This window comes from Taudactylus pleione, unplaced genomic scaffold (genome assembly GCF_031769625.1).
Source record: "Taudactylus pleione unplaced genomic scaffold, aTauple2 ptg000290l, whole genome shotgun sequence".
NCBI lineage: Eukaryota > Metazoa > Chordata > Amphibia > Anura > Myobatrachidae > Taudactylus > Taudactylus pleione.
Window position 1 is genome coordinate 239,236 of NW_028284692.1, and position 27,016 is coordinate 266,251.

Genomic DNA, 27,016 nt, shown 5'->3' on the forward strand with positions numbered 1-27,016 from the left:
CTGTCTCAAACATTTGCCAAAAATGGTTTGACAGATAAGAATACATATGATTGATTTCACAAGTACATAGTATGTGTCAATGCATCTTTCAGTTTGTCGTTTTTTCAGTGTCCAGACTTAGTATCCTATTCTGGGATCCTTCAGCTGCTGTTGTCTTGTAACTGCTCGTTCAGTATACCGTAATGTGCTTCCATCTCATGATATTTGTGTAAAGGAAAATGGCTTTTTCTGATGAATCATACAGTATGTTTTAAATAAACACTATAAATTATTATAGACTCTCACATATGTATCACTATATAGTGGACAGCACAAATACAGTACACATAGATAACAAAGCATAGGCCACACAACACAGTGTATAATATACATTTACTGTAAATGTATATTATACACTGTGTAGTGTGACCTATGCTTTGTTATCTATGTGTACTGTACACTAGGATAGGGGTGCTGGGTCAGGTGAGGGGTGCTGACAATGTCCTGTGCTAGGAGAGGGGGGAGTTGTGCTGGGAAAGGGGTGATGTGCTGTGATCTGTGCTGTGCTGGGAGAGACTTAAGGGGTCCTGTGATATGTGCTGGGAGAGGGATGCTGTGATCTGTGCTGTGCTGGGAGAGACTTAAGGGGTGCTGTGATATGTGCTGGGAGAGGGATGCTATGATCTGTGCTGTGCTGGGAGAGACTTAAGGGGTCCTGTGATATGTGCTGGGAGAGGGATGCTGTGATCTGTGCTGTGCTGGGAGAGACTTAAGGGGTGCAGTGATATGTGCTGGGAGAGGGATGCTGTGATCTGTGCTGTGCTGGGAGAGACTTAAGGGGTGCTGTGATATGTGCTGGGAGAGGGATGCTATGATCTGTGCTGTGCTGGGAGAGACTTAAGGGGTGATGTGATATGTGCTGGGAGAGGGATGCTGTGATCTGTGCTGTGCTGGGAGAGACTTAAGGGGTGCTGTGATATGTGCTGGGAGAGGGATGCTGTGATCTGTGCTGTGCTGGGAGAGACTTAAGGGGTGCTGTGATATGTGCTGGGAGAGGGATGCTGTGATCTGTGCTGTGCTGGGAGAGACTTAAGGGGTGCTGTGATATGTGCTGGGAGAGGGATGCTGTGATCTGTGCTGTGCGCTATGATCTGTGATGAAAGAGGAGTACTGTGCTGGGAGCGCAGCACAATGGGGAAGAAGCCACAGTGGGGAAAGGAGCCACAGAGCTGTGAGGCCATGCCCCCTTCTGTGAGGTTACACCCTTTTTTCAGGATCCCATGGGGGAGGGGGGGGGCACCCAAAACCTTACCTAGAGCACTACTTTGGCTAGGGCCGGCTCTGGTAACCACTGTGCATCCGCTGTTGCCAATAGGCTGTTGGGCAGTTCCACTGGTGCTAGGGCTCTGTATCAATCTACTTTCTTTCTCAAGTTAAACTGTCTCTGTCTCTGCCAGTTCTTAGAGGCCCGACACCATCCTGTACTGAGGTCACTCCCCCTCCTCTGCTGAATGGCTGACAGGCATGCCTGTTTTCAATCTCTGCTGCTGATTGGACAAGAACACATAAGCAGCAGGTAGTAATGTATACAATCTATTGTGCTTCTGACACAGCCGGGGCCCAGAACACATGCTGTGCACCATCCCCCCCTTCCAGCCAGTGCAACCGTGGCCCTCTAAGCCCCTCCCCCTTACTGAAAGGGGCATGGCCTCAGAGCTGTGGGGCCCACTGGGGAATTACCTGGCTCTCTGCTGGGCCAGGCCAAGCCTGAGTGTATCTATAAATGGGTGCACAAGGATCCCTGGGTGCAGGGGGACCCATACCACACACCCTAGTCTCATTAAATATACTTACCCTGTGTGGTGTCTGAGGCCACCTCAGAGCAAACCAGGAAATTAAAGAGTTAATCACTCACAGGTAATCGGATGTATTAAACTTCACCTGTCCAGACCAATAATGATTGTATATTGGGACTTTAAATTTGCAACATAGTGAGTGTTAATCCATTCTTTCAATTCCACTGACGAAAGTGCCTGGAGCACCATGGTCATCAATGACTGTGCAGCTCGTAATCTGGACCTCAATCCTTGTGGAAGAGCAGCTATACTAATACCATTAAAGGATTGAGAGTATAAGGTACAGTATATGTAATATAATATATGCAGAAGCATAATTTAGCCGGCATAAGTTCTGCTTCACACTATCAGTTAATAACTTCATGACCAGGGCCGTAACTAGGGTGGTGCGGCCGGTGCACTCGCACAGTACGAATGCCCTTTGGACGGAACCTGCGATTACCCCCTCTAATTGCCTTTCATCTACAGCGGCTGCCCGATTCAATGTATAATAGTAACTGTGTGACCGGCTCCTTCTCTGCCGGGCACACCGCTACTATTACACATTACAGTGAGCAGAGCTGCAGGTGTCTGACTCTCAGGCCCCTGAGCTCCACCCCCTCCCCTGTATGCTGCAGTCTCTCCCAGTCTGGTCCCGCAGTGCCCTGCGCCGAGGAGCCGTTCCGTTGTCGGCGTTGGGCTGCAGCCCAGTCAGTCACTGCAGAGAAGGAGCCACAGTGACGCAAGTAAGTGCTGAGAGATCTGGGGGGCTTTGTACTATGTGGCATTATGTGTAAGGGAGAGGGTGGGTGGGAGTTGTACTGTGTGGCATAATGTGTAATGGGGAGGAAGTTGTACTGTGTGGCATAATGTGTAATGGGAGGGGGGAGTTGTACTGTGTGACTTAAATGTGTACTGGGGAGGAAGTTGTACTGTGTGGCATAATGTGTAAGGGAGATGGTGGGTGGGAGTTGTACTGTGTGGCATAATGTGTAATGGGGAGGAAGTTGTACTGTGTGGCATAATGTGTAAGGGGAGGGGGGAGTTGTACTGTGTGGCATAAATGTATACTGGGGAGGAAGTTGTACTGTGTGGCATAATGTGTAAGGGAGAGGGTGGGTGGGAGTTGTATTGTGTGGCATAATGTGTAAGGGGAGGGGGGAGTTGTACTGTGTGGCATAAATGTGTACTGGGGAGGAAGTTGTACTGTGTGGCATAATGTGTAATGGGGGATGAATTTGTACTCAGGGGCGCCGAGAGGGGGGAAGCGGGTACAAATTATCGGGGCCCGGGCTTGCTGGAGGGGCCCGGCGAGGGCTCGGGTCCAGCACCGCTCCCCTCCTCCTACATTACAACATCCCAGCACACATTGCTGTGTGCTGGGCTGCACTGAGAGACTGCTTGCGTCTGCTAAGAAGCAGCCACAGCAGTCTCCTATGCCTGTGGGGGGAGTGATCAAGCCGATCGCGCCCCCCACTGGTTATGAACCGGGCTGAAGGGGCTCTGGCTGCAAAACCTCTTTTTGCCCGGGCCCGCTGCATTTCTTGGCGGGCCTGTTTGTACTGTGTGGTGTAATGGGGGGATTTGTACTGTGTGGCATAATGTGTAGTGTGGGGAATTTGTGTGGCATAACGTGTAAGGGGCATTACTACAGGTATGACCATACCTTTTTTTGGCACGCACGCCTGCGGCATACGCTGTCCCTGTTTACGAAGGGGGGGGGCACCGAAGCACTTTCTGGCACAGGGCACCAAAATGTCTTGTTACGGCTCTGCTGAATATACAGTAACTAACTAAAAAGAAAAATAAAGTTATCACTAAAACAATGTCTGCATTCTTCCTTGCTGCAGATAAACAGCTTTGATGATGAAGGAGTACTGGAAGGAAGGTGGTCTAAAGGAATGTCAGGTGGTGTTGATCCTCTGGATTGGAGTGGAAGTGTTGATATCCTCACCAAGTGGCGCAAAGGAGGATATAAACCAGTCAAATACGGGCAATGCTGGGTATTCGCTGGAGTCATGTGCACAGGTGATTTACTGTATACAAAATATAATGAACATTATGTAGAACTGAAAAAGGGGGATTAAAAAGACATGTGCCTAATAGTGTAGTATATTTGATAAAGTGATAATTGGTGCTCAAAAATGAATGTGCGTACCAAAGGAAAGAACTTTAAAGCTTATCTGGGTTCCGATGGTATATTTCAAATATTGGTGGGTATATGGGATGTCATCTACTGGAACACCTTTGAGGGAGGCTCATTCAAGCCGGGAAAAAGATAAAGTAATATAGCGTAGTATGTTTTTATATAGAAGTAGTGAGACAGGACTACAAATAGCTGCGTACCATATTTTGCAGTAAGGCATTGTGTACCTGGTGGATGGGGTCATGTTGGAGGGTATGTGAAGCATGCCTGTGCACAGTTTCTACTCCTCCAAGGAATATTGATGAGGAAAAAGAATATTGGGAGATACTTTGGTGACATTCACTATATGCTTGTTTTACTGCAAAATATGGTACGCAGCTATTTGTAGTCCTGTCTCACTACTTCTATATAAAAACATACTACGCTATATTACTTTCTCTTTTTCCCGGCTTGAATGAGCCTCCCTCAAAGGTGTTCCAGTAGATGACATCCCATATACCCATCAATATTTGAAATATACCATCGGAACCCAGATAAGCTTTAAAGTTCTTTCCTTTGGTACGCACATTCATTTTTGAGCACCAATTATCACTTTATCAAATATACTACACTATTAGGCGCATGTCTTTTTAATCCCCCTTTTTCAGAAATCACCTAATCCGCTGGCCATAACGGAACACTAAGAAGACTGCTGCCGCCTTTAAATGAAGGATCAGTGACTTATATTTCATACCCTTTATTTCGGCACATTTACATTATCTCTATACACATCCCATAGAGGGAACAAGTTTATTTGTGCGCTGTCCCTACACACAACCTCACATTATGTAGAACTATTGGTTAGATGAGATAGGTGGAAAAATATTCACTTATTAATCTGCAACAATAACACAAATTTGCCACTTATTGCTGAAAATCTATTACAGCTGCTATTTATTTTTAAAATATCACCAGAGCAGCTGCACAGTGCTGGCTGGTAGCAGTAATGGTAATATTTCCACTTTGCCGTTCCAGTCTTGATGGATCGAAGTATTAATGACCCAGCTCTTTGGATTATGTATGAGCACACGCAGGGGAACTATAATCCCTCACTTGCACTTTGAAGTTTCTCTTAAAAGTTGTACTAAGAAAAAGATATTAAATATATTAAAAAAAAAGAAAATTTTCATGACATTGCGATTTGAAAAAAATATTTTATTTAAAGGTTTTTTTTCCATTGAATATTTCTTTCTATTGCCATCCTCAGATCACCATCATCCTGAGATGGTGATTGCATCACATGTGTCGCAGTGTTACATATACTGTGAATTCTTGATAAATAGGCTTCCACAAGCAAAGGTGCTGTCTGTGGCAGTAAGCCTTTTCTGTTTAGGGCTAAGCAAATTGTTTAAGATATATTGCAAATATATAACCAAATAACCACACAATGCATCCCCTTCTCCTATGGAGGAGGGAAGTGGCCAAGGACATCGTACATCAGCAAAAGTGCAAACAATGTGTGTCACATCGTACACGATCAGTCAAAATCTTTCTGCAAAACCATTTGATCTATGATGACGATACACGACGCCGGGGACGCACATCGGCATCGTAATCGTGTATGAAAACACCACTTTTTATTAGAGATGAGCGGTTCGGATTCTGTGGAATCCGAACCGCTCCGAACATTGGGGATCCGAGTCCACCCGAACCCTGTTCGGGTGTTCACCGCCTGACTCGGATCCCCGTTCGGGGCTGAACGGCGGCCGCCTGATGTCGGATTCTCACTAGAGAATCCGACATCAGGTCTCCTATTGTGTAGGGCAGAGCGCTGTGATAGCGCTCTGCCCTACACAGACACAAACACACAGCCGCCAGCGGCAGCTGTGTGTTTGTTACAGCAGCCAATGAGAGTCACACAGACTCTCATTGGCTGCTGCACGGAGGGAGCCGGCTGGAGCTCACACATGAGCTCCGTCTTCCGGCTCCCTCCGCAGTGTGTGACAGGCTCAGCAGAGCGGATGGCGCGGGAGCGGGGAATCAGGAATCAGGTAAGTTATTTTTTTTTTATAACTTGTGAAAGTTGTGCAAGGGCTGGGGGTGCTACTGGTGGGGGTCTGCTACTGGGGGGGTCTGCTACTGGGGGGGCCTGCTACTGGGGGGGCTATACTACTGGGGGGGTCTGCTACTGGGGGGGCTATACAACTGGGGGGGTCTGCTACTGGGCGTCCATACTACTGAGGGGCCTGCTACTGGGGGGGGGCTATACTACTGGGGGGGTCCGCTACTGGGGGGGCCATACTACTGAGGGGCCTGCTACTGGGGGGACCATACTACTGTAGGGGCATACTACTGGGGGGGCTTACTACTACTGGGGGGGCCATACAACAGGGGGAGCCATACTACAGGGGGGCTACTACTGGGGCAGCCTACTACTGAGGGGGGCCTGCTACTGGGGCAGCCTACTACTGGGGGGGCCATACTACTGGGGGAGCCATACTACTGGGGGGGCTGCTAATGGAGGGCATACTACTGGGGGGGCCTGCTAATGGGGGGCATACTACTGGGTGGCATGCTAATGGGGGGCATACTACTGGGGGGGCCTGCTAATGGGGGGCATACTACTGGGTGGCATGCTAATGGGGGGCATACTACTGGGGGGCATACTACTGGGGGCACTGTATAGGGGACCCTACTACTAAGGGGACTGCATAGGGGGCACCACTGCTGGGGGCATTGTGTAAGGGACACCGCTACTGTGGGCATTGTGTAAAAGGGGCACTACTGTGGGCATTGTGTAAAAGGGGCACTACTGTGTGTCGTAACATAAATAAGAGACACTACTTTATGGTGTAATGTGAATCAGGCCCTATGTGCGGTGTAATGTGAATAAGATTGTGCACTGTGACTCTTTGGGCCGTAGCCCACTATGTAAACAAGTACTGTGACTCTGCTGGCCGTACCCACTGGGTGGGTGCACTACTTTTCATTTCTGCCACTGCTGTGTGGCAATGTGTCATAGATGTGCTTTATACTGTGGTGACTGTGTCATTGTGCCGCTGCTTTGTCGCTTAGTAACCAGTCAGCTCACTGCAACCTTTGGCCAATAATGTTGAAAAGCTGTGATATGGTCTAAATTGACTGGAAATTAATGTTATTGAGGTTAATAATACTCTAGGAAGAAAAAAAGACCAATTTATGTGATTTTAGCTTTTTTTGTCAATTTTTGTAAAAAAAAATCCAAATCCAAATCCAAAGCCAGTCACCGCAGTTTGGCAAATCCAAATCCAAATCCAAAGGCGGACGACGAATTAGAACCAAATCCAAATCCGGCAAAAATGGTCCGGCGCACATCCCTTCTTTTTATATGATTGGTCGTTACGATCCATCGAAAATGGCCATACTGTGTATCAAATCGTGCCGTGTATGGGGGCCTTTAGTAATAAGATGCGCAGCAAGAGATATTTTCACTCCATTGATAAATTGGTATCATAGATTGTTTTTATTAAGCTACAGAAAAAACATCAAACCAGGGGCATATTAAGAGGGGAGGGAGCCCGTGTGCAGTGTCTGCTCGGGTCCCCTCCTCTTTAGCCAGCAGTGCAGGTAATAGACTCTGGCTGCAGCGCCATTTTCCTGGTGATTTGTGCAGTGCTGACATGGGACTCCAGCAAGGTAACTATTAAAGAACATGGGGGTCAGGTGTGCAGTGTGGGCCCCCCTGGACCCTGGGGCCCGGGTGCACTGAACACCCTGCCCTCATTATAGATACACCACTGTTTCTAACCAGTAATCTTGTGTGACCCAACCTATTTTCATCATTTTCAGTGCTCCGATGTTTGGGGATTCCTACAAGAGTGATTACAAATTTCGCTTCAGCTCATGACAAGAATGCAAATCTGAGCATTGACATGATATACAGCAATACTGGAAGATCAATGACTAAAGACTCCATGTGGTATGGAAATATCATCCATTTCTGTTATTTATGTTATGGATGTCCTCACCTGGCCTAGCCATTCAGCAGCATGGCATCACTGGCGGCATCCTCAGATCTTTCCGCATGGTCAAAAGATCTGAGGATGCGACGGAGGACCTGCGGGAGCAGACGTCGGGATCGTGATAGTGGCTACACACTACACGATTTGAACGATTTGTCGTTCTGATGCGTCGGAATCAGACAAATCATTCAAAATTTCGTCTAGTGTGTACCCAGCATAACAGTTTCATTACATTATTTAGGGTAATGTCATAGAAATTGATTTCTTTGGTGTTAATTCTTTGCTAAATAGAGAAAACCAGTGATAGTCAGCATTTTGGATCTTTACCATAGACCACTAGCTCACAGAAATGTCCCTACGTTGTTGTATATCATTACAGGAACAGAACAGTGTTTTTCTGGCTGTAACATTGTGACATGCTATAGCAATGTGTCACAAGCCTAACATTGTGATTCTGACTGTGGGCCTGATTCAGAGATGTACGCTAACCCGATGGTTAGTGCACATCTCCGATGTTTGGAGGACTGCGCATACGCAGCAGGTGTACTGCGCATGTGCAGCCCTCTGACTGCAAGTCAACTTGCAGTGAGTCCCAGCTGCAGCCTGATTGACAGCCTGCGGCATTTGGGAGGGGGAGTGGGGACGTTCCCTGGCAGGGTTCCCGGAAACGGGGTGCGTCGCCCCCGATTTCCGTGAGGGACAAGGGCAGGGTCTGCGTGGGTGCACGCAGACTTCCTGGCCTCGCAAGCTACCAGGATTCGACCAGGCTGCGGGAAGCTTTACGGTTGCGATTGTTTCGATGGTGACCCCAGGCTGCGACATGGGTTGCAGAGCTGGGATCACGCAAATGCAGCAAGGAGGTGTGTGACACCTCCTTCTGCATTTGCATTTTAAAAGGACAGAATTGTACAGCAGCTTGTGTGCCGCTTGTGTGCCGCTTGTGTGTGGCTGTGCAATTCTGTCCATCTCTGAATCAGGCCCTGTATCTCCAATATTCTGTGTTCTGTTTATACTATCACATTGTTTTTGACTGGTTATTATAATGTTGTATTATGTAATTATGTATTATTTGTTGTTGTATGTGCATAGTTTAATATTATATTAACTGAGTTCTTTGTTCACCCCCTATGTATGGCACCGTGAACCATTTATAGTTACAAATAATAATAATAATAATAATAATAGTAAACAAGGTGCTAGAAGTCAATCCCAGTGAGTGGTGAATAGCACATATTTATTTTTATGAAAAAGCCCTGAAGAGTTACAATTGGAATATCTTTTTACTGCAATTCGTCATGTCCCTGATGCTACAGTAGGATACAGGTTTAGTGCCCCTGATGCTAGGACACAGGTTTAGTGCCCCTGATGCTAGGACACAGGTTTAGTGCCCCTGATGCTAGGACACAGGTTTAGTGCCCCTGATGCTAGGACACAGGTTTAGTGCCCCTGATGCTAGGACACAGGTTTAGTGCCCCTGATGCTAGGACACAGGTTTAGTGCCCCTGATGCTAGGACACAGGCTTAGTGCCCCTGATGCTAGGACACAGGCTTAGTGATCAGTGATCAATATATTTCCGGAAGCTGCCCATGCACAGCTTCAGAGGTGATGTTAAAGGATCCAGACATTTGTAATAATTACATGGCGCTCAATAAGGAACATAAAAACTATTTTGTTTGGCCTTTCTTATCCACAGGAATTATCATGCTTGGAATGAGAGTTGGTTCAATAGAAAGAACTTGGGTCCAAGCTATGGTGGATGGCAAGTACTAGATGCAACACCACAAGAATTAAGTGGAGGTAAATTCTTAACAGACTTTCTATTGCCACATATCGCTGTGATACAAATATAATTAATATACAGTTTATTAATAAAATGTCACAGAGGCACCTGTCATTGCACTGGCAGGCAATGGTAAGAGACGTCTTATGGTGCCCATACATCAACAATCACAAAAAAAATATTCACAGATTATGTGTTTTTTTCCCCAGAATTAACAATTTTCCAATCCACCAATATGCTCCCATACATTGCCGATATTTTTTAGTGATTTGCAGATTTTTTTCATCCAAAGATCAGATCTGCGAATCATGAAAGTGCCAATTTTACTAGTAAAATATTAGTAACGGTCTGCAAATCGGCTGATTGTTACTATACACTAGCAATCTACAGCCAATTTGTCTGTGAAATCCAAATGTTGGACAACCTGATTCACCAATTCCAATATTTTTTTGGTGGAAATTGGCAATCGGTGAACACCATACATTGCCTATTTTTTTTTACAATCATCTACAAAACTTGGAATTGCCCCAATTGATTGCTGATGTATGGGACCCATTACTGTTTTGTCAGACAATTCTATACGCATTTGCGCATATGTGAGCTGGCTTATCTCCCTATAATAAATTACTCAAAATTTTTAGTGGAAAGTAAGGCAGTGGTAATGTACATCATAATGTAAAGGTGATTTGCTACACTATTTAATGTATGTGCAACAGTACAGAATCCTGATTATGTCTTAGAAGTCTTAGGCCCGAAAAAGTATCACCAATTGCGCATTTTCACCAGGCGGAAACTTATCTCCATATTCAATTGCAAACACTCTTCGCATACATGAAAACACAATGCAATGCAATATGCAAAAAAGATTAGGCTCTGAATAGGTGGAGAAAAAAAGTGAAAAATCGCTACGTTGGGGGTGCAAAGGTGGGGAAACCACTCAGCACCCCTGGGACAGCCCGCCCCCAAAGATAACTGTGTCAAATAACCCCTAAAAAAGTTGAGGAACACCCCAAAAAAGCACTTTGAAAATGGGGGCAAAAAAGTGCAAAGTGGGGGTACAAACTTAAAAACTAGCAAAATAGACTTTTTGGGGGTCTGCAAGTATGGGGGAGGTGTTTTATTGATTGCAGGTGTTTGCTGAAGGTGCTATTCTTCACCACTTGTGCAAAGACACTAATTAGAAGATATTGACACACTTTAAGTACCCCAAATAGCTTTAGTAGGGCTATTCGGGGGCATGTACATTGATCCCCAATGTTAGTGCATCTTTTAGGGGGTGTCAGGCTGATTTCCCCAATTCTGACAGCACTTTTCGACTGGTTTGCATTCACCGGGTTGCGTTTTCACGTCTTTTGGAACTGAATAGGGTGAATCACGGGGACGCGCGCGATAAGTTTCTGCGGCTAAAATATGCGATGTAGGCGAAAAGTACGGCAGGTGAAAAAGTATTGCGAGTACAAAACTGATTAAATACGGGCCTTAGTAGTAAAAAGAAGTATGTGTTCTGTATAAATAGGTATTTTACATCCAGTTGGATAGCCAGTGACATGTTTTGCTTTGTAGTTTTACCTTACTGCCCTATATTAGAATCACTTAGGATACTGTGTAATGCCAGGATTGGATTAAGGATTCAGCAGCAGTCTACTCACCTCTGCCTGTGGTGGGGCGGTGATCTCACTGCAACTGCGATCACTCCTGCGATTAGTAATGGGGCCCAGGCCGGCTCTCCACACATCTGCTGTGAAGTGTGAACCCCTCCCACGCACCCCAGTCTCTGGGATATCTCTCATGCTCTAATCACAGTTCCACCCTTTGAACCATATTGCAGTCCAGCTGCCCCAGTACCAGTGGTTAATTTACCTCTGCCTCCAGACCGCTCATCAATAGTCCTCCAGTGTCTGTTGTGTGTGACGTCATTACATGACATCAGCAGAGCTGCTGCTGGCTAAGGAACAGGTAGGGCCAGCAAATGGGGACTGGGTGGTCAGAGTCTGTGCACTTAAGGAGACACCATTCAAGCAACGGTTGTGGTCCTGTGGGGGCCAAAATTGTGCAGGGGCCCTGTGCGACCGCCCCACCTATAATGCTATTGGTCATGGATTAAGATGTTCTGGAAGGAGTGAGTGTGACATACTATTTGTTCAAAATACTAAATATTATTTGTTCAAAATAGAAATAGTCAGACCACCACCAACAGTGGTGAGAACAAAAGTTATATTGTTAAAAAACAATCACTTTGAAAAACCTTTTTTGATATTGAACTTTTTTCCTGAGTAAAACAAAATATTAGGCTCTGAATAATCTTTGTGAAATATTGAGCAAGGGCCGCTTATTGTTTACCCCTACTCTAAGGGGTAAAATTTACTGAAGTGAGAGTTTTTAGAAGTGGAGTAGCTGCCCATAGCAACCAATCAGATTCTAGCTATTATCTTCTAGAAGGTGCTAGTTAAATGTTAAGCAAAATCTGATTGTTGCTATGGGCAAAATCTCCACTTCTAAAAACTCTCACTTTAGTAAATATACCCTTAATGGCCTGATACAGAGTTAGGACCACATAGTACATAAGCAAACAATGAGTAATTTGTTCTTGGAATAAACCATGATGCAATGGATTTATTTTTTTGCATGTAGGAAATACTGGCTTATTTTGCATGTAGTGAACAAATTGATGTTTTACCATTGGGTAATTTGTGGGTGACATGCAAAAGCAACCAATATATACCCTGCATGCATATTATTTATATATAAAATAACTATATTTATACCCCTTGCATTGCAGCATGGTTTGTTCCAGATACAAAGTTACTTGTTTTTATCACCATCATCGCCAGTTTTGCCTCCAGCAAACACCTGCAAATTACTTTTGGGGGGATGTCCCAAGGCTGCAGAGGTGTTCCCGCAACTTTGCACCCCAAACCCCCAAAACTGCACTTTTTTCCGCCTCCATTCAGTGGCAAATCCTTTCCGCTGGTTACAAGGCGCAGACTTTTCGCACCGGCGGAAAGTCTTTGCAATTGAATGTGGGGAATATTTCTCACCTGGCGAAATGACGTCATTGGCGAGAACTTTTCGCCGATCTCGGCTTTTCACCGGCAATTGAATATGGCCCTAAATATTTTTCTGCCCCACCTGCAGTGCAACTAGATATGCCAAGGTGCAAATTGCTCCTTTTTATTTGCTCATAACTCTGAATCAGGCTTTAAGTTGCAAATCAATATTGAGCGGATTGAATTATCTGCTGAAGCCACCTGAACACATTACCTCCCACTAGCTGATTTGTACTTGCATCCTATGGAGGTGTGAGCAGAAATCAGCAACCGTCACTGGCCGGCAGCTTGCGGGTAATTGCCTTATATGTGCTTGAAAAAGAGCGATATCATCTGCCCAAGAGAAAAATGCTACATCACACCAGAAATTCATTTGTGACATGAAAGCTATTGGGCCTCTATTAATACTTAACTATGAAACCTGATTTCCTCTTTGGGTCAGTTTTGCAGACTGTAGGCTGCTGTTGTCAATCCTAAAATGAAAAACGATGACACTTGAAGTAGCTGTAGCTCTGGTATCTCCTGAGGGTAATAATACCGCATTATGCTAGTAGAGAAAAATAAAAATAAACTTTATTAGTCTATACTTTCTCTCTGCAAACCATCATGTGACTTAGTGACAGTAACATACATATGAAAACAATGTATAGGATGTAATTGTTATCATGTACAATGCTTTTAAAAAGGAGCAGTGTGTGTTGTGTTACAAATAAGCATCTATAGTTCAAGAGAGATAGCAGTACGGGCATTTAAACTACACAATATGTAAAAGACTAAATTAAACTAACCTACCGCTGGCCATCCCTACTTGTCCCTGAGCTGTGTGCTGGGGAGCCTCCTGATGACATAGAGCACATGATAGGTCTGCTCAGCTGCCGCCTGAGCTTCCCATCCCTCCCCCTCTGCACATAGGACAGCACAATGCCAGGAGCTTCTGTACAGCTTTAAGTTCTTTTTGAGAACATTTTCAACAGCAGGAAGCCTCACCCAATGTGCTCCCCTGTGTACATAGTGGTGTTTATAACTAACCAAATGTTACTGTATGGTCTCTTTCACTACTCTGTAGCAGGTTAGGCAGTAGATAGTTTCCTAACTAGGAAGGCAGAGTTTGAGTGGCAGCTTAGTAGACTGTGCAGAAATGCACTGTGGATTGTAGATTCATTTATGAGCCAGGGCCAGCAATGTCATATAGACTAAGATGACAGTATTCTCAGCTTTTTAGCAATTATTTTATAGGACCAAAGATGGGGGATGAGTTCCAGCTGAGTGTTATGGGATGGGGAAGTAGTACTTTATTTTAGCTTATAGAAAAGGTGTAGTGGAATGACAGGAACACAATAAGCAATATACTGTATAATCATCTTCTCCATGCTTCTGATTGTACTACATGTTGTCATTGCTCCAGGCATCCACTGTTGTGGCCCTGCCTCAGTCCATGCCATTAAAGAAGGAGACGTCGATCTTGAATTTGATGGTCCCTTTATTTACTCTGAAGTGAATGGAGACTGCATCACCTGGGTTTACTATGACAAGGATGTAAAGGAGAAAGTATTCACTGATACAGAGACAGTGGGAAAAAATATCAGCACCAAGGCTGTTGGGAGTGATGAGCGGATAGACATAACAGACAACTATAAATATCCAGAAGGTAAACTAAATCAATCATGTTTCTCTTACCAAGAAGATTCTGTATTTTGTATGCTGGCTGCATTTCTACATAGATTGTCTGTGTTTCAGGGAGCAGGTGTTTGTTATGCCGACAGCTCTTATAGGTTTAATGGCATCTAACCAGTGTAGGTCTCAACCACAGAAGAATTGAGGTGTTGCCCCATTGAGCTGTCCCTCACACTTAAGTTGAAGATAGTTCCCTGACTGGAAAGTGCCTGGTTGCTTTGCCTGGTTACAGTGAAATGAATAACCATGTGGTAGAAAGAGAGCTATACTATTGAATTGCTTGCCTTTTCTTTTGTGCCAGTAAGTGCATAAAAGTATATAAGCACCTCACAGCCCAATCCTGAACATCTGAGAGACAGAGAGACTACTGAGTCCTGACCATGAGAGGTGTTGATAAGGTAATCAGGAGATTAAACACTTATCTACCCATCTAAGTCCAGAAACGTAAAACAACTGCTATCTTGTTATGGAATCAGTATGACATACCGCTGGACCTAAGCCTGGCAGATTAAATACCGACGCTGGAAATCCGGCAGATGAAGATCCCGACGGCGCCTGGTAAGTATCCTAATCCTCCCCACTCCCCCCTAACCCTAACCTCCCCCCTAGTGCCTAACCCTAACCTACCCCTAGGGGTGCCTAAACCTAACCCTCCCTCCTCGCTCCCTAAACGTAAACCTCTCAGATGGGTGCCTAACACTAACCTCCCCCCGCGGGTGCCTGACCCTAACCCCTCTTTCCTTGGTATGCAGTCGGGATGCTGACAGTGTAAATACCAACCGTCAGCATCCCGACTGTCTTATCCCGGCAAGGGTCTAATGACAGGCATCGAAATCCCGACGCCTGTCATTTTACCTACGCCGGTAGCCCGACGCCCGGAATCCCGATCGAAGGTAAGCCGGGCGCGGACAGTCGCGGAGGGGGGTTAGGGGCTCCCGGGGGGAATAGGGTTAGGCACCCCCCCCCAGGAGGGTTAAGCTAGGGGAAGGGGGGTTAGGGTTAGGCTCCCCCGGGGGGAGGTTGGGGTTAGGCACACCCCGGTAGACTTAGGTTTAGGCTGCGGGGAAGGGGGGATTAGGTTTAGGCACTTAGAGGGGGGCTAGAGTTAGGTACTTGGGGGGGAGAATAGGGTTAGGCACCCCTAAAGGAGGGTTAGGGTAGGGAATTAGGTTAGCGGCGGTAAATCATACTGATTCCCTTCCCCTAGCCTAATACTTTCCCCTCCTCGGGGACTCCCGGGGGGACTTAGGGTTAGGCACACCCCCAGGAGTCCCTAAAACTAACCCCCACGTGGCTAACATGTCCTGACGCCCGGCTTACCTACGTTCCGTATGCCGGGAGTCGGGATTTCAGCGTGGTGCTGATAATAGGCATTGGTATTTAGACTTCTAACATTAGTCCCATGCCAGGATTTTCACAGTCGGGTAGCCAGCGGTCGGCATTTCGACCGCCGGCTTCCTGACTACATACCCTTGTTGTTGCATCACATAAACAAGTTTAGCATCCAACACCCTAAGACAAGCTGCAACATGTTTAGAGCTTATAGAAGTGGGTGATTTCCATGTGACTCCAATACATTCAGTCTGAGGTATGTTCACCCTTTCGACCCATCTTAATAAAAGGATTTTTATGCATAAGTGATGTGCTTTTAGTATGCATGGGTGATCAGAATGAACATTGCACAATTCATGAATGTAACATGTCCTGTATTCTTGCATGAACGGTGTGTCAGGTGTTCACTCACAATGATTGTGTGTACTGTTGGCATGCTCAGAGGTTCCACAATCTATATTTGTAGTTCCTGTTATGCTGCATGAACAAAGCTCAGACTCTAAGTACCATAGGTTATGGTTGTTATTCATCGTAAATTGGGAAGTCTATCTTGTCTACTGCACAGTATGTGCATGGATTTGGACACTGGCCACTGATTGGTGAGAAATAAAGTGACAGCATGTACAGTGGTCACCCTTGCTTTCACCATTTCATGGGTCCAGGATTATTCATAGCTATGAGCACAAAGTTCCATTTAGGTTTATGTTTTGACCTAAATGACGTTGAAAACTGAGGACAGCATGTACTGTAGGTGCCAAGAATGTTCACTATAATACATAGTTAGCAACTGAGTAATTCTCTGTGTAGTATATACAGTAAGTACTTGATGTGGAGCTTTGTGCAATACACTTTCAACAATTGGACAATAATTGGGGAAATATGATATTTGTACATTATATGGCTTGTAACTGAGGGGATATCTCTGAGCAATATCTGCTGATGACTGAGATGGATATTTGGACACAATAGGGCTGTCAATAGGTGGTTACATTGATTGTAATGGGAGGATGCCCTAAATACACATTCATTAGAGAATGTGTAACTTAGGAATATTGCTAATAATAATATTGTTTTCACCATAGCTCAGTATTCACTTTTAAACAGCAATATAAGTACATCTATTTTTTACAAATATTTTCAGTTAAAATATATATTCTCCCTAATGGCATGTTACCATCTAAATTCACACCACTTAGGCTTTTCTTGCACTGTACTGCATATATGTTATATATTGTTTATATGTTTGAAAGTGATTAATTTGCTGTACACTCCCAGTACATGGTGAGGGACAAAATATATATTTATTGTCCATATCATAACCTTATCATAGTCACATGGACGGCACATGTTTGTATGACACATTGTATGTGCAGTCCTGTCCTGTATAAGTTACTGTATGCAAAAATATAACTTATTGTGTGGTCTTTTATCTTAGTTATAATATCAGTGAATGGAGGAAAGGAGGGATTTTTTTCTGCCTGACAAATTATATTGCACAGTTCTTTTTTTTTAATGAAAAAATGTGTGGGTACTCAGAAAACAAAGTTGACTGTACTCAATTAAAATTCTAAGTTGATACGGCATTTATAGTAGCTTCCATCCACTGGATAAGTGCAGATACTTATATTAATTTCTGTTTGATTTGATTGATTTCTTCCTGTTTTTGGAACTACTGTAGTCACAGGAATTAAAAAGTAAACTAAGAAAAAGGTGCCGGTACTGTGTACCCCTATACACTGACAATGCTCCAGGTATTATGTATCCTAATGACAGTCAGTACAGCATTTAAAAGACAATGACAAAAGATTATACAGATGTTCTATTATACTAAAAAAAATTATTTGATTTCAGGAAACGAAGGGCAATATTTATGTGTTTTCAGAGGGTACCTGCAAATTTTCTACGGGGGACCTCAGAAAATGTCAGAGATATCTGCTGTGATATTCCCGTTTTCAATTGCTTAAATTGCGAATTTACCATTTTCTGTAATGTGAAGCATTCTGGAGCTAAGATGGCGTTAACTGTTGTAGCGTAAGGGCTACACTATGCAACGTTTACTGGGAGAGGGATCCAAAGCATCCTTCCCCTGCACTCTCCATTCGCACATGTGTAGTCAACAGCCATGCACGCGTGTTAACATGGCTGACCCCGAAGCTGAAAGTAAAGTGATCTAATTAGCATTAATAAATAGGCCCCTAAGGCCAGGTACACATCAGAACAACATTGATAAGATGCAATGGTCGTTCTAATTTCCCATCATCCCAGAGCAAACGATACAGAGCGCACACACTATGCAATCCTCCAAATAACGGAACAATATATTGTGTAGTCTGATTGCATATGAGTAATCGTTGCTTCTGTAAACACTATACAACCATCTTCCAGTTGAGCGTACACACTGAGCGATGTGCACCACATCATTTACGACATCTTCCCATCTGATGTGCAGCTTATCAGACGAGAAGATGCAATGATGACACATGTGAACGCTCAATAGAGCGTACACACTATGTGATGTGGACGTTATGTCATTCCAGTATATCATTCAATATATCGCCTAATGTGTACCCGGCCTAAGAACATTTTGATGACATATTACAAATATAGGAACAGTGGTGCCTAAGTGATTTCACATTCAATATGCTATTACATTTGACCTATAAAATTTGTTAAATTACAATTAAAGACATACTGCACATCTAATATAGCCAATTTGATAGCTAACCCTTATATTTATATAATTAATATTGAATATGTGTAAAATGTAAACAACATATAGAAAACTATATTTTTAAATGGGTTTTATTTTCACTATAAACTATTATCCCTAAGAATTTATTCAGTCACGTTTAATGTTTCAAAAAATATTGTAATCCATACATTTAAAAAAAAGTTTCCTTTGATTAATTGCATCTTCCCTTTCTCAGAATCTGCTAAAGAACGGTCAGTCTACTTAAAGGCCCGAAAAAAGTTGTTAGAAATGGGGATTGTTAGCAACAACAGCCATGAAAAACGAGGCATTGGAAAAAAACGGCGCAAAAACAAGAATGTTGGATCACGATCCGAGAACCCTGATGAGGAGAAGGAGAAATTCGACATTCAAGGGAAATTTGAGCTGACTTCATCCACAGCATTTGGAGAAGACATACATTTAACGCTGAACTTGAAAAATTCCACCAAGAAAAAGCAAACTGTAAATATAAAGCTAAGCTCCTCTTCTATCGAATATACTGGCAGACCAGTATATGAAATATTTTCGGATACATCATCTCTTATCATGCCTCCCATGTCAGGTAATATATTAATCTATGTAAGGTTGTCTACCAAGTCAGGATCCCCAGTACCATGCTTTCCAATGCAGTGCTTGACACCTTATAGAATGATCATACTAAGATCCCATGGGGCCCTAGGCAAGACACTTTTGGGGCCCCCAAGTCAGATCCATCCGTATTCCTATTTATTGACGCTATACATGTCCCCAACATTATTTATCCTCATATTCAACATTATGATATATATACATATAATAATTTATAAATAATAATTTATAAATAATTAATTATTTTATTTCAACTTTACACAATGAAACAGAATATATAAACATACTGAAACATACATATTATTGGTTAGATGAGGGGCTACATTTACTAAGCAATGGATTTTGCAAGCCACTAAGCCTCTATAGCTTTGACCAAGAAATTTAAAATGGCGATAATATTAATTGCAAAACCATGAGTGTTAATATTTAAACTTTTGGAGTCAAAACTCTGACAATCGGCTGCTTGCAAAAAACGCTACCTAGTAAATCTAGCCCAGGGTGTTTAGAATTTATTTTACACTATATAACTTTATGTATTTTGTTGAAGGTTTGATTGTAATCTATGCAAGTATGTAACTTTTTATTATTTAATTAATCTATGATGGCATTGGATGGCTTTTTTTTACTTAAAATACACAGATTGTGTTATTAAGGCATCCTTGTCCCATCAATATTAACCTTTAAAATAAAATATTATTATGTTATGCCCACCAACTATAGTAAAACATGTCACTGCATTTATTATTGTACTGTATATAAACCATGCAACAAATTTATGTTCTACACTTATAGTGCATTAGAATATGATTGTATGCTTGAGGATTTGTTGTATCCACTTTAGTACATATCTCCCCTTCAATCAGTTGCATCTGAACAGAGATTTATCACTGTGTCATGAATCCCAATATTCAGGTGACAATCTCCACTTTCCATACAGTAGTAGACTGCAGCCCCGATGAGATAATTCCATGAGGCTGTTGGGCTGTAGGTGTCTAGAAGCCTGCTTATCCAATCAAAGCTCAGCACATGCTCCTCTGTCCTCTTGTGCCGAGTCTCACGGGACTGACTCATTGCTGATAACTCAATCAGCCGTGACTAGCACATCCGGAGGTGCAGCAGACATCCGCATTAAGTAAAGCAGTGATTCCCAACCTCGGTCCTCAAGGCACACTAACAGTCCTGGTTTTGGTGATATCCATGTTAAAGCACAGATGGCTAAATCAAAATAACTGAGGTACTACTTAAGTTGCCTGTGCTCAAGTATGGCTATACTTAAAACCTGGACTGTTAGTGTGCCTTGAGGACCGTGGTTGGGAACCCCTGAAGTAAAGTGTCGGGGCTAGTTTTCAGCTTACCTCAGACCATTAATTAAATTGCTCCAGTCACTTTACTCGGGAGCTGTTGCCATGGGTAAAGGACACAGCTAAGTGAATGCCCCCACTAATGGGTCTCATTTGCAGTGAACTCCACACACCTCACAGCCTCACTTTCTGGTAAGTACGGTGGTGGCCCCACTTCCCAGCTCATGACTCACTCACACACTAATCAATGGTTTAGGACCATTACCCAACACTGAAAGTGCATTCACTTCCGATATTTGAAGTTTTATTGTTTCTGCGTGTCTAATATTACAATATAAAAATAGCTGAAAACCCTTTAAATATTTATAGTATTTAGCGAAAAAATAGTTATAAAAATAAACTCAGGGATATCCCACTGCATATAAAACAATTACCAGTGTGATCCTACCTTAAAATGGCTCGAGTTGAATTCCTTGTGGACAATTGACACCATTTACACATTGGACAACCTCAAGAGTTTACACAGAAGAAAACATGAAGATGACTGACCATTGACTGAAACTCTTGTGTAGTCATTTACCAAAAAGCTTTCACAAAAGGCTAATGGAAAAAAGGGTATTGCCAAAGGATAATGGAAAAAATGATATTGCCAAAGGATAATGAAAAAAGGGTATTGCCAGAACTGTATTGGTCTATATGGGTCTGATTTAACTAAGTGTTATTTCAAAGAACTATAATAAAGTACTGCATAGCATCTTTCAACTTGTAGTATTACAGGCTATATTCTAATTTAAAATACAGAGAGCATTATGGTGACCCGTTTAGAATAGGGAGGCTGTTCTAGTGACCTCTATGCACTAGCAAGAGAATGATATTGTCCAATTTAAAATAGTGGATTCTAGTTTCCAATTTACAAAGCAAAGAGAATACTAGTGATCACTGTTCAATATACAGAGCACTGATAATTACATAATACAACACAAAGTATTGTAGGTTCTGGAAGTGTAGGTAAGTAAGCATTTCACAAGTACAGTCAGGTCCATAAATATTGGGACATTGACAGAATTTTCAGATTTTGGCCTCTATTCACCACCACAATGGTTTTGAAATGAAACAAACAAGATGTGCTTTAACTGCAGACTTTCAGATTTAATTTGATGGTAATTACATCCAAATCGGGTGAACGGTGTAGGAATTACAACGGTTTCAATATGTGCCTCCCACTTTTTAAGGGGCCAAAAGTAATGGGACTATCAACTCAAAAGCTATTTCATGGACAGGTGTGGGCTATTCCCTTGTTATTTCATTATCAATTAAGCAGGTAAAAGGTCTGGAGTTGATTCTAGGTGTGACATTTGCATTTGGAAGCAGTTGCTATCAACTCTCAATATGAGACCCAAAGAGCTGTCACTATCAGTGAAGCAAGCCATCATTAGGCTGAAAAATCAAAACAAACCCATCAGAGAGATAGCAAAAACATTAGGTGTGGCCAAATCAACTGTTTGGAACATTCTTGAAAAGAAAGAATGCACCGGAGAGCTCAGCAACACCAAAAGACCCGGAAGACCACGGAAAACAACTGTGGTGGATGACAAAAGAATTATTTCCCTGGTGAAGAAAAACCCCTTCACAACAGTTGGCCAAATCAAGAACACTCTCCAGGAGGTAGATGTATATGTGTCAAAGTCAACAATCAAGAGAAGACTTCACAAGAGTGAATATAGAGGGTTCACCACAAGATGCAAACCATTGGTGAGCCACAAAAACAGGAAGACCAGATTAGAGTTTGCCAAGCAACATCTAAACAAGCCATTACAGTTCTGGAACAACATCCTATGGACAGATGAGACAAAGATCAACTTGTACCAGAGTGATGGGAAGAGAAGAGAAGGAAAGGAACTGCTCATGATCCAAAACATACCACCTCATCAGTGAAGCATGGCGTGGGCATGTATGGCTGCCAATGGAACTGGTTCCCTTGTATTTATTGATGATGTGACTGCTGACAAAAGCAGCAGAATGAATTCTGAAGTGTTTCGGGCAATATTATATGCTCATATTCAGTCAAATGCTTCAGAACTCATTGGACGGCGCTTCAACGTGCAGATGGACAATGACCCGAAGCATACTGCAAAAGCAACCAAAGAGTTTTTTAAGGCTAAAAAGTGGAATGTGATGCAATGGCCAAGTCAATCCCCTGACCTGAATCCGATTGAGCATGCATTTCACTTGATGAAGACAAAACTGAAGGGAAAATGCCCCAAGAACAAGCAGGAACTGAAGACATTTGCAGTAGAGGCCTGGCAGAGCATCACCAGGGATGAAACCCAGCGTCTGGTGATGTCTATGCATTCCAGACTTCAGGCGGTAATTGCCTGCAAAGGATTTGCAACAAAGTATTAAAAAGTGAAAGTTAGATTTAGGATTGTTTAGTTTGTCCCATTACTTTTGGCCCCTTAAAAAGTGGGAGGCATATAGAGAAACCGTTGTAATTCCTACACCGTTCACCTGTAATTACCCTCAAATTAAATCTGAAAGTCTGCAGTTAAATCACATCTTGTTTGTTTCATTTCAAAGCCATTGTGGTGGTGAATAGAGGCCAAAATATGAAAATTCTGTCAATGTCCCAATATTTATGGACCTGACTGTATATTCAATAGTTGAAAGACTAATCCAGCTGAACGTAAACCAAAAACAAAAATGAGGTGAATTATGGGGGAATCATTGAGATAAGGGCTACATTTAATGGCTAAAGTTGGGGATGTGGTCAATATCCTGACGGCTGGGATTCTGGCAGTCAGAATGCCGATGCCAGAATCCCGACATCTGTCAGAAACAGACAGCACAGACGGTGTAATGGTCAGCATTACTGTCTCACAGCACTGAGGTCCTGGGTTAATTTCCCACTTCGGCCCTAACTGTGTGGAGTTTGTATATTCTCCCTTTGCTTGCGTGGGATACCTCCGGGTACTCCGGTTTCCTCCCACTAGGGCCGTAGCTAGGGTAGTGCGGCCGGTACCATCGCACAGGGCACCACAGGTCAGGGGGCGCTGTTTGGGCCTGTCAAATTTCTGTTTATTATCATTCTTGCTTGTAGCTTCCTCTTATTTCATCCCCAGCATCTCCTGGCCTCTCCTATATCTTCCCTGGCCCTTCCCCATGAAGTCATGGCCCTTTTTTGGGTGCATTAGGTCCCTTTGAAAAATAAGGGGGGCGCCAATGCTCTTTCTGGCACAGGGCACCAAAAAGTCTAGTTACGGCTCTGCCTCCCACACTCCAAAAATATACTGGTAGGTTAATTGGTTCCCAGCAAAAATTAACTCTAGTGTGTATGTGTGCATGTACATGTGGTAGGGAATATAGATTGTAAGCTCCACTGGGGCAGGGTCTATGTGAAGGGCCAAATATTCTCTGTAAAGCGCGGCGGAATATGTGTGTGCTATATAAATAACTGGTAATAAATAAATAAGCCCGGCGCTTGGCATCCTGACCAGCAGAATCCGGAAGGTAAGTACCGGGGTTAGGGGGAGGGATAGGGTTAGTGTTAGAGGTTAGGGTTAGGTACTAGGGGGAAGGTTATGGTTAAGCACTAAGGGGGGAGGGTTAGGTTTAGGGTGCGGGAAGGTTAGGGTCAGGCATCGGGGAGGGAGGGTTAGAGTAGAGAGAGGGTTAGGATACCTACCGACAGGAGTCGGTATCCTAACCCTGTCGGAATGCCGGCATCGGAATTTTGACCACCGGGATCCCGAGCGCCAGCATCCCGTACCCATCCCCTAAAACTGAAGCCTTGTCTTGAGTTAACAAATCTGTTTAAAACAAACACATGAGCTTTGTCAAATAAAGATTAACTGCATACAGGCTCCTATTTCTATATTCAATTTCATGATTTCATCTATAATACTTTAAGGTAAAACACATCAATATGGGGTGATCATATTATATAACCAGTTTGTTTATTCTTTACAGAGAAACAAATCCCTGTAAGGATTTCAGCTGCAGACTATGAAGAGGAACTGACAAACCATAATCTTATTGAAGTTGCTGCTTTGTGTGAATTGAGAACTGGAAAAAAAATGCTTGTTCGGAAAGTAATCGTCATAGAACAACCACCATTGAGCATCCAGGTAAAGCCTTTGTTACTACTATATAATAAGACCCAGCCTACTGTACATGATGCAAAATGCGTTCTGTTTGAAAATCCACTAGCCTGCTCTAGAGTTCCTTGCATGGGATGTGGTCATAATACAGACAGTCGGGACACCGGCTCTTAGAATGCGGCACCGAAATCCTGACACCTGTCAGAATCCAGACAGTAAGTAGTGGAGTTAGGGGAGGGTTAGGCACTAGGGGGAGAGTGAAGGTTAGGCACTAAGGGGGGGGGGGGAGATAGGTATAGGGTGCGGGGGGAGGTTATGTTTAGGCACTGGAGGGGTTAAGTTTAGGCAGTGGGGAGGGAGGGGTAGGGAGAGGGGGAGGGTTAGGATACTGACCGACAGGTGTTGGTATCCTATCCCTGTCGGGATGCCGTCGTCGGGATTCTGACCACCAGGATCCCGAGCGCCAGCATCCCGTACCCAACCCCCTTCAATGCTCCTGTTGTACTATCTTAGGTACTAAGTAGATAATAAGCTTACTGTAGGGTCTCACTGACCTGGATGAATTTTGCACGGCCTTAACATATGCATAAATATTTGGTTGCAAAAACGGCATACTTACATGTGTATGTTAGGTCACACATATCTCAATATAAGTCCAACTCGAAGCACATCAAAATATATATTTATATATATACTGTATATATATCTATCAGCCATACAAAATGCCCCATGATAGCCTAAAGATGTGACTTGACCTTGTTAGTGGTAAATACGTACACAGTATAATGTAATGAATTGTCGTAAGCACAAGAGAGAATAATGTTTCTCAATGACAGTATTATTGATAAATACAAAAGTCTGTTTGTCCATTTAAAATATAATCAAACACAAGCGCCCCCACATCCATCACTTTTATAAATCCAAGTCTACTTTTTCCAATTTTTCCAATTTCCTGCAGTAGTCAAAATGAAAATGATAAATAATAATCATTCATGGCTTGACACTATCTAGCCCTGATGCTAATGAATGACGTACTATCAACTGAAGGGGTCAACACACAAACAAGCAATCAGTTGTCATCACCATCATTATCATTACCACCACGTAAATTTACCCCAGACTTCAAGTAGCCACAAAAGATGTACCTCCTAAGAAACGTATCTGGGAATGCATCCCAATCTCATTAGGTCACATCTCTTGGGGGTGTGCTAAACATAAGGAAAGTATCCACTAGCAGATAGTGGAACGACAGTACAATTACAACATTGTAATCGTACAGTCGTTCCTGATCCCCTGTAGTGCCTACACTGGGCCTGATTCAGACCCGCTCGCGAGCGCTGAGCGCTCGCAAGCGGGTCGATGTTGCCCAAGTGCGCATGCGCACGACGGATGCAGCTCCATCGTGCGCATGTGTGAGACCCAAATAACGACGGCCAAGCCGTCATTATGGGTCTCGCACCAAAGGGGGCGTGCTGTTGATGGTGATTGACAGCACGCCCCCTTTGGTGGGCGTGCCACGGGCGTGGCTGCCCAGATGGAGGCGTTCCCATGGGAACGCCTACCGTCTGGGGCCGGCCCCACTGACATCACTAGTGATGTCAGTGGGAGTACTTTTGGCTCTGATAGAGCCAAAAGCACTCCAGGGCTTGCGGCAGACGAGACCCTACCATAAGGGTCTCGTCGCAAGCCCGATGGTCGCGATGGTCTTGACCATCACCCACAGCTATGCGAAGGCCAGGAGACCACTCCAAAAAGTAAGAGGGACGGCCCTGATTCGGAGCGAGCGCTCTGTCAGAGCGTCCGGCTCTGAATCAGGGCCTCTGAACGATGTGTCATTCAGTGCAGGCACCCTCCCTCATCCCTGAACATGGCCAATATGTTGTTATTGGCAGAGTTACCGGCATGTTCAGGCGATGATTGATGTCGGAAACGACCAGCGGGAGTGCGCATTGCTGGTCGTTTCTGACATTTTCATGCCAGATTGGTGAACGATTAATGAGTGATTGAAAGATAACGATATCGTTATCGTTCAGTTGCTCATTTTAATCGGCAAGTGGATACCTGCCTTTATGGTTACACACAATAATGAACTCTTATTACGTTTGCCTGCCACCATTTCACCTCTCCTACAGAGTAAGGAGCCGCAAGTCTAAGATTTATTTTATTATTTGAAGAGGTGAGAAAATGAAGGTGTTATGTAACATTTGTCTGAAAAATTACTTTTTTTAATGGATGAGGGTGTTATGACCTAGGGATTTTAGTAACAATGTTATTTTAAATGTTAGTAGTCTATTTACTGATATATTTTGTGGATAAAAGTGCTATGTCCATTTCATGTCAAATTTATCTTTAACTGTAAATATCTCAGTTTATTCTAAATGTAACCTAACCCTTTCATCCACTCGCCTCTTCATTTATTAACTGATACTTATATAGTGTATTTTGTTGCGCTTTACAATTGGGAACAAAACAGTGATAAAACAAGACTGGGAATTAACAGACAGACAAAGAGGTAAGAGGGCCCT

The 27,016-nt window shown here is 43.5% G+C and overlaps 1 protein-coding gene across 1 annotated transcript in view; it reads left to right on the top strand.

The window, feature by feature from the left end:
* Positions 1–27,016, top strand: part of LOC148511777 (protein-glutamine gamma-glutamyltransferase E-like) — a 55,862-nt gene that overhangs the window by 23,482 nt on the left and 5,364 nt on the right. The window contains exons 6-11 of the mRNA XM_088482742.1: positions 3,665–3,842; positions 7,768–7,897; positions 9,635–9,738; positions 14,174–14,416; positions 18,702–19,067; positions 24,361–24,518. Of these exons, the coding sequence (XP_088338868.1) occupies positions 3,665–3,842; positions 7,768–7,897; positions 9,635–9,738; positions 14,174–14,416; positions 18,702–19,067; positions 24,361–24,518 (1,179 nt within the window). The remainder of the gene's footprint in view (positions 1–3,664; positions 3,843–7,767; positions 7,898–9,634; positions 9,739–14,173; positions 14,417–18,701; positions 19,068–24,360; positions 24,519–27,016) is intronic.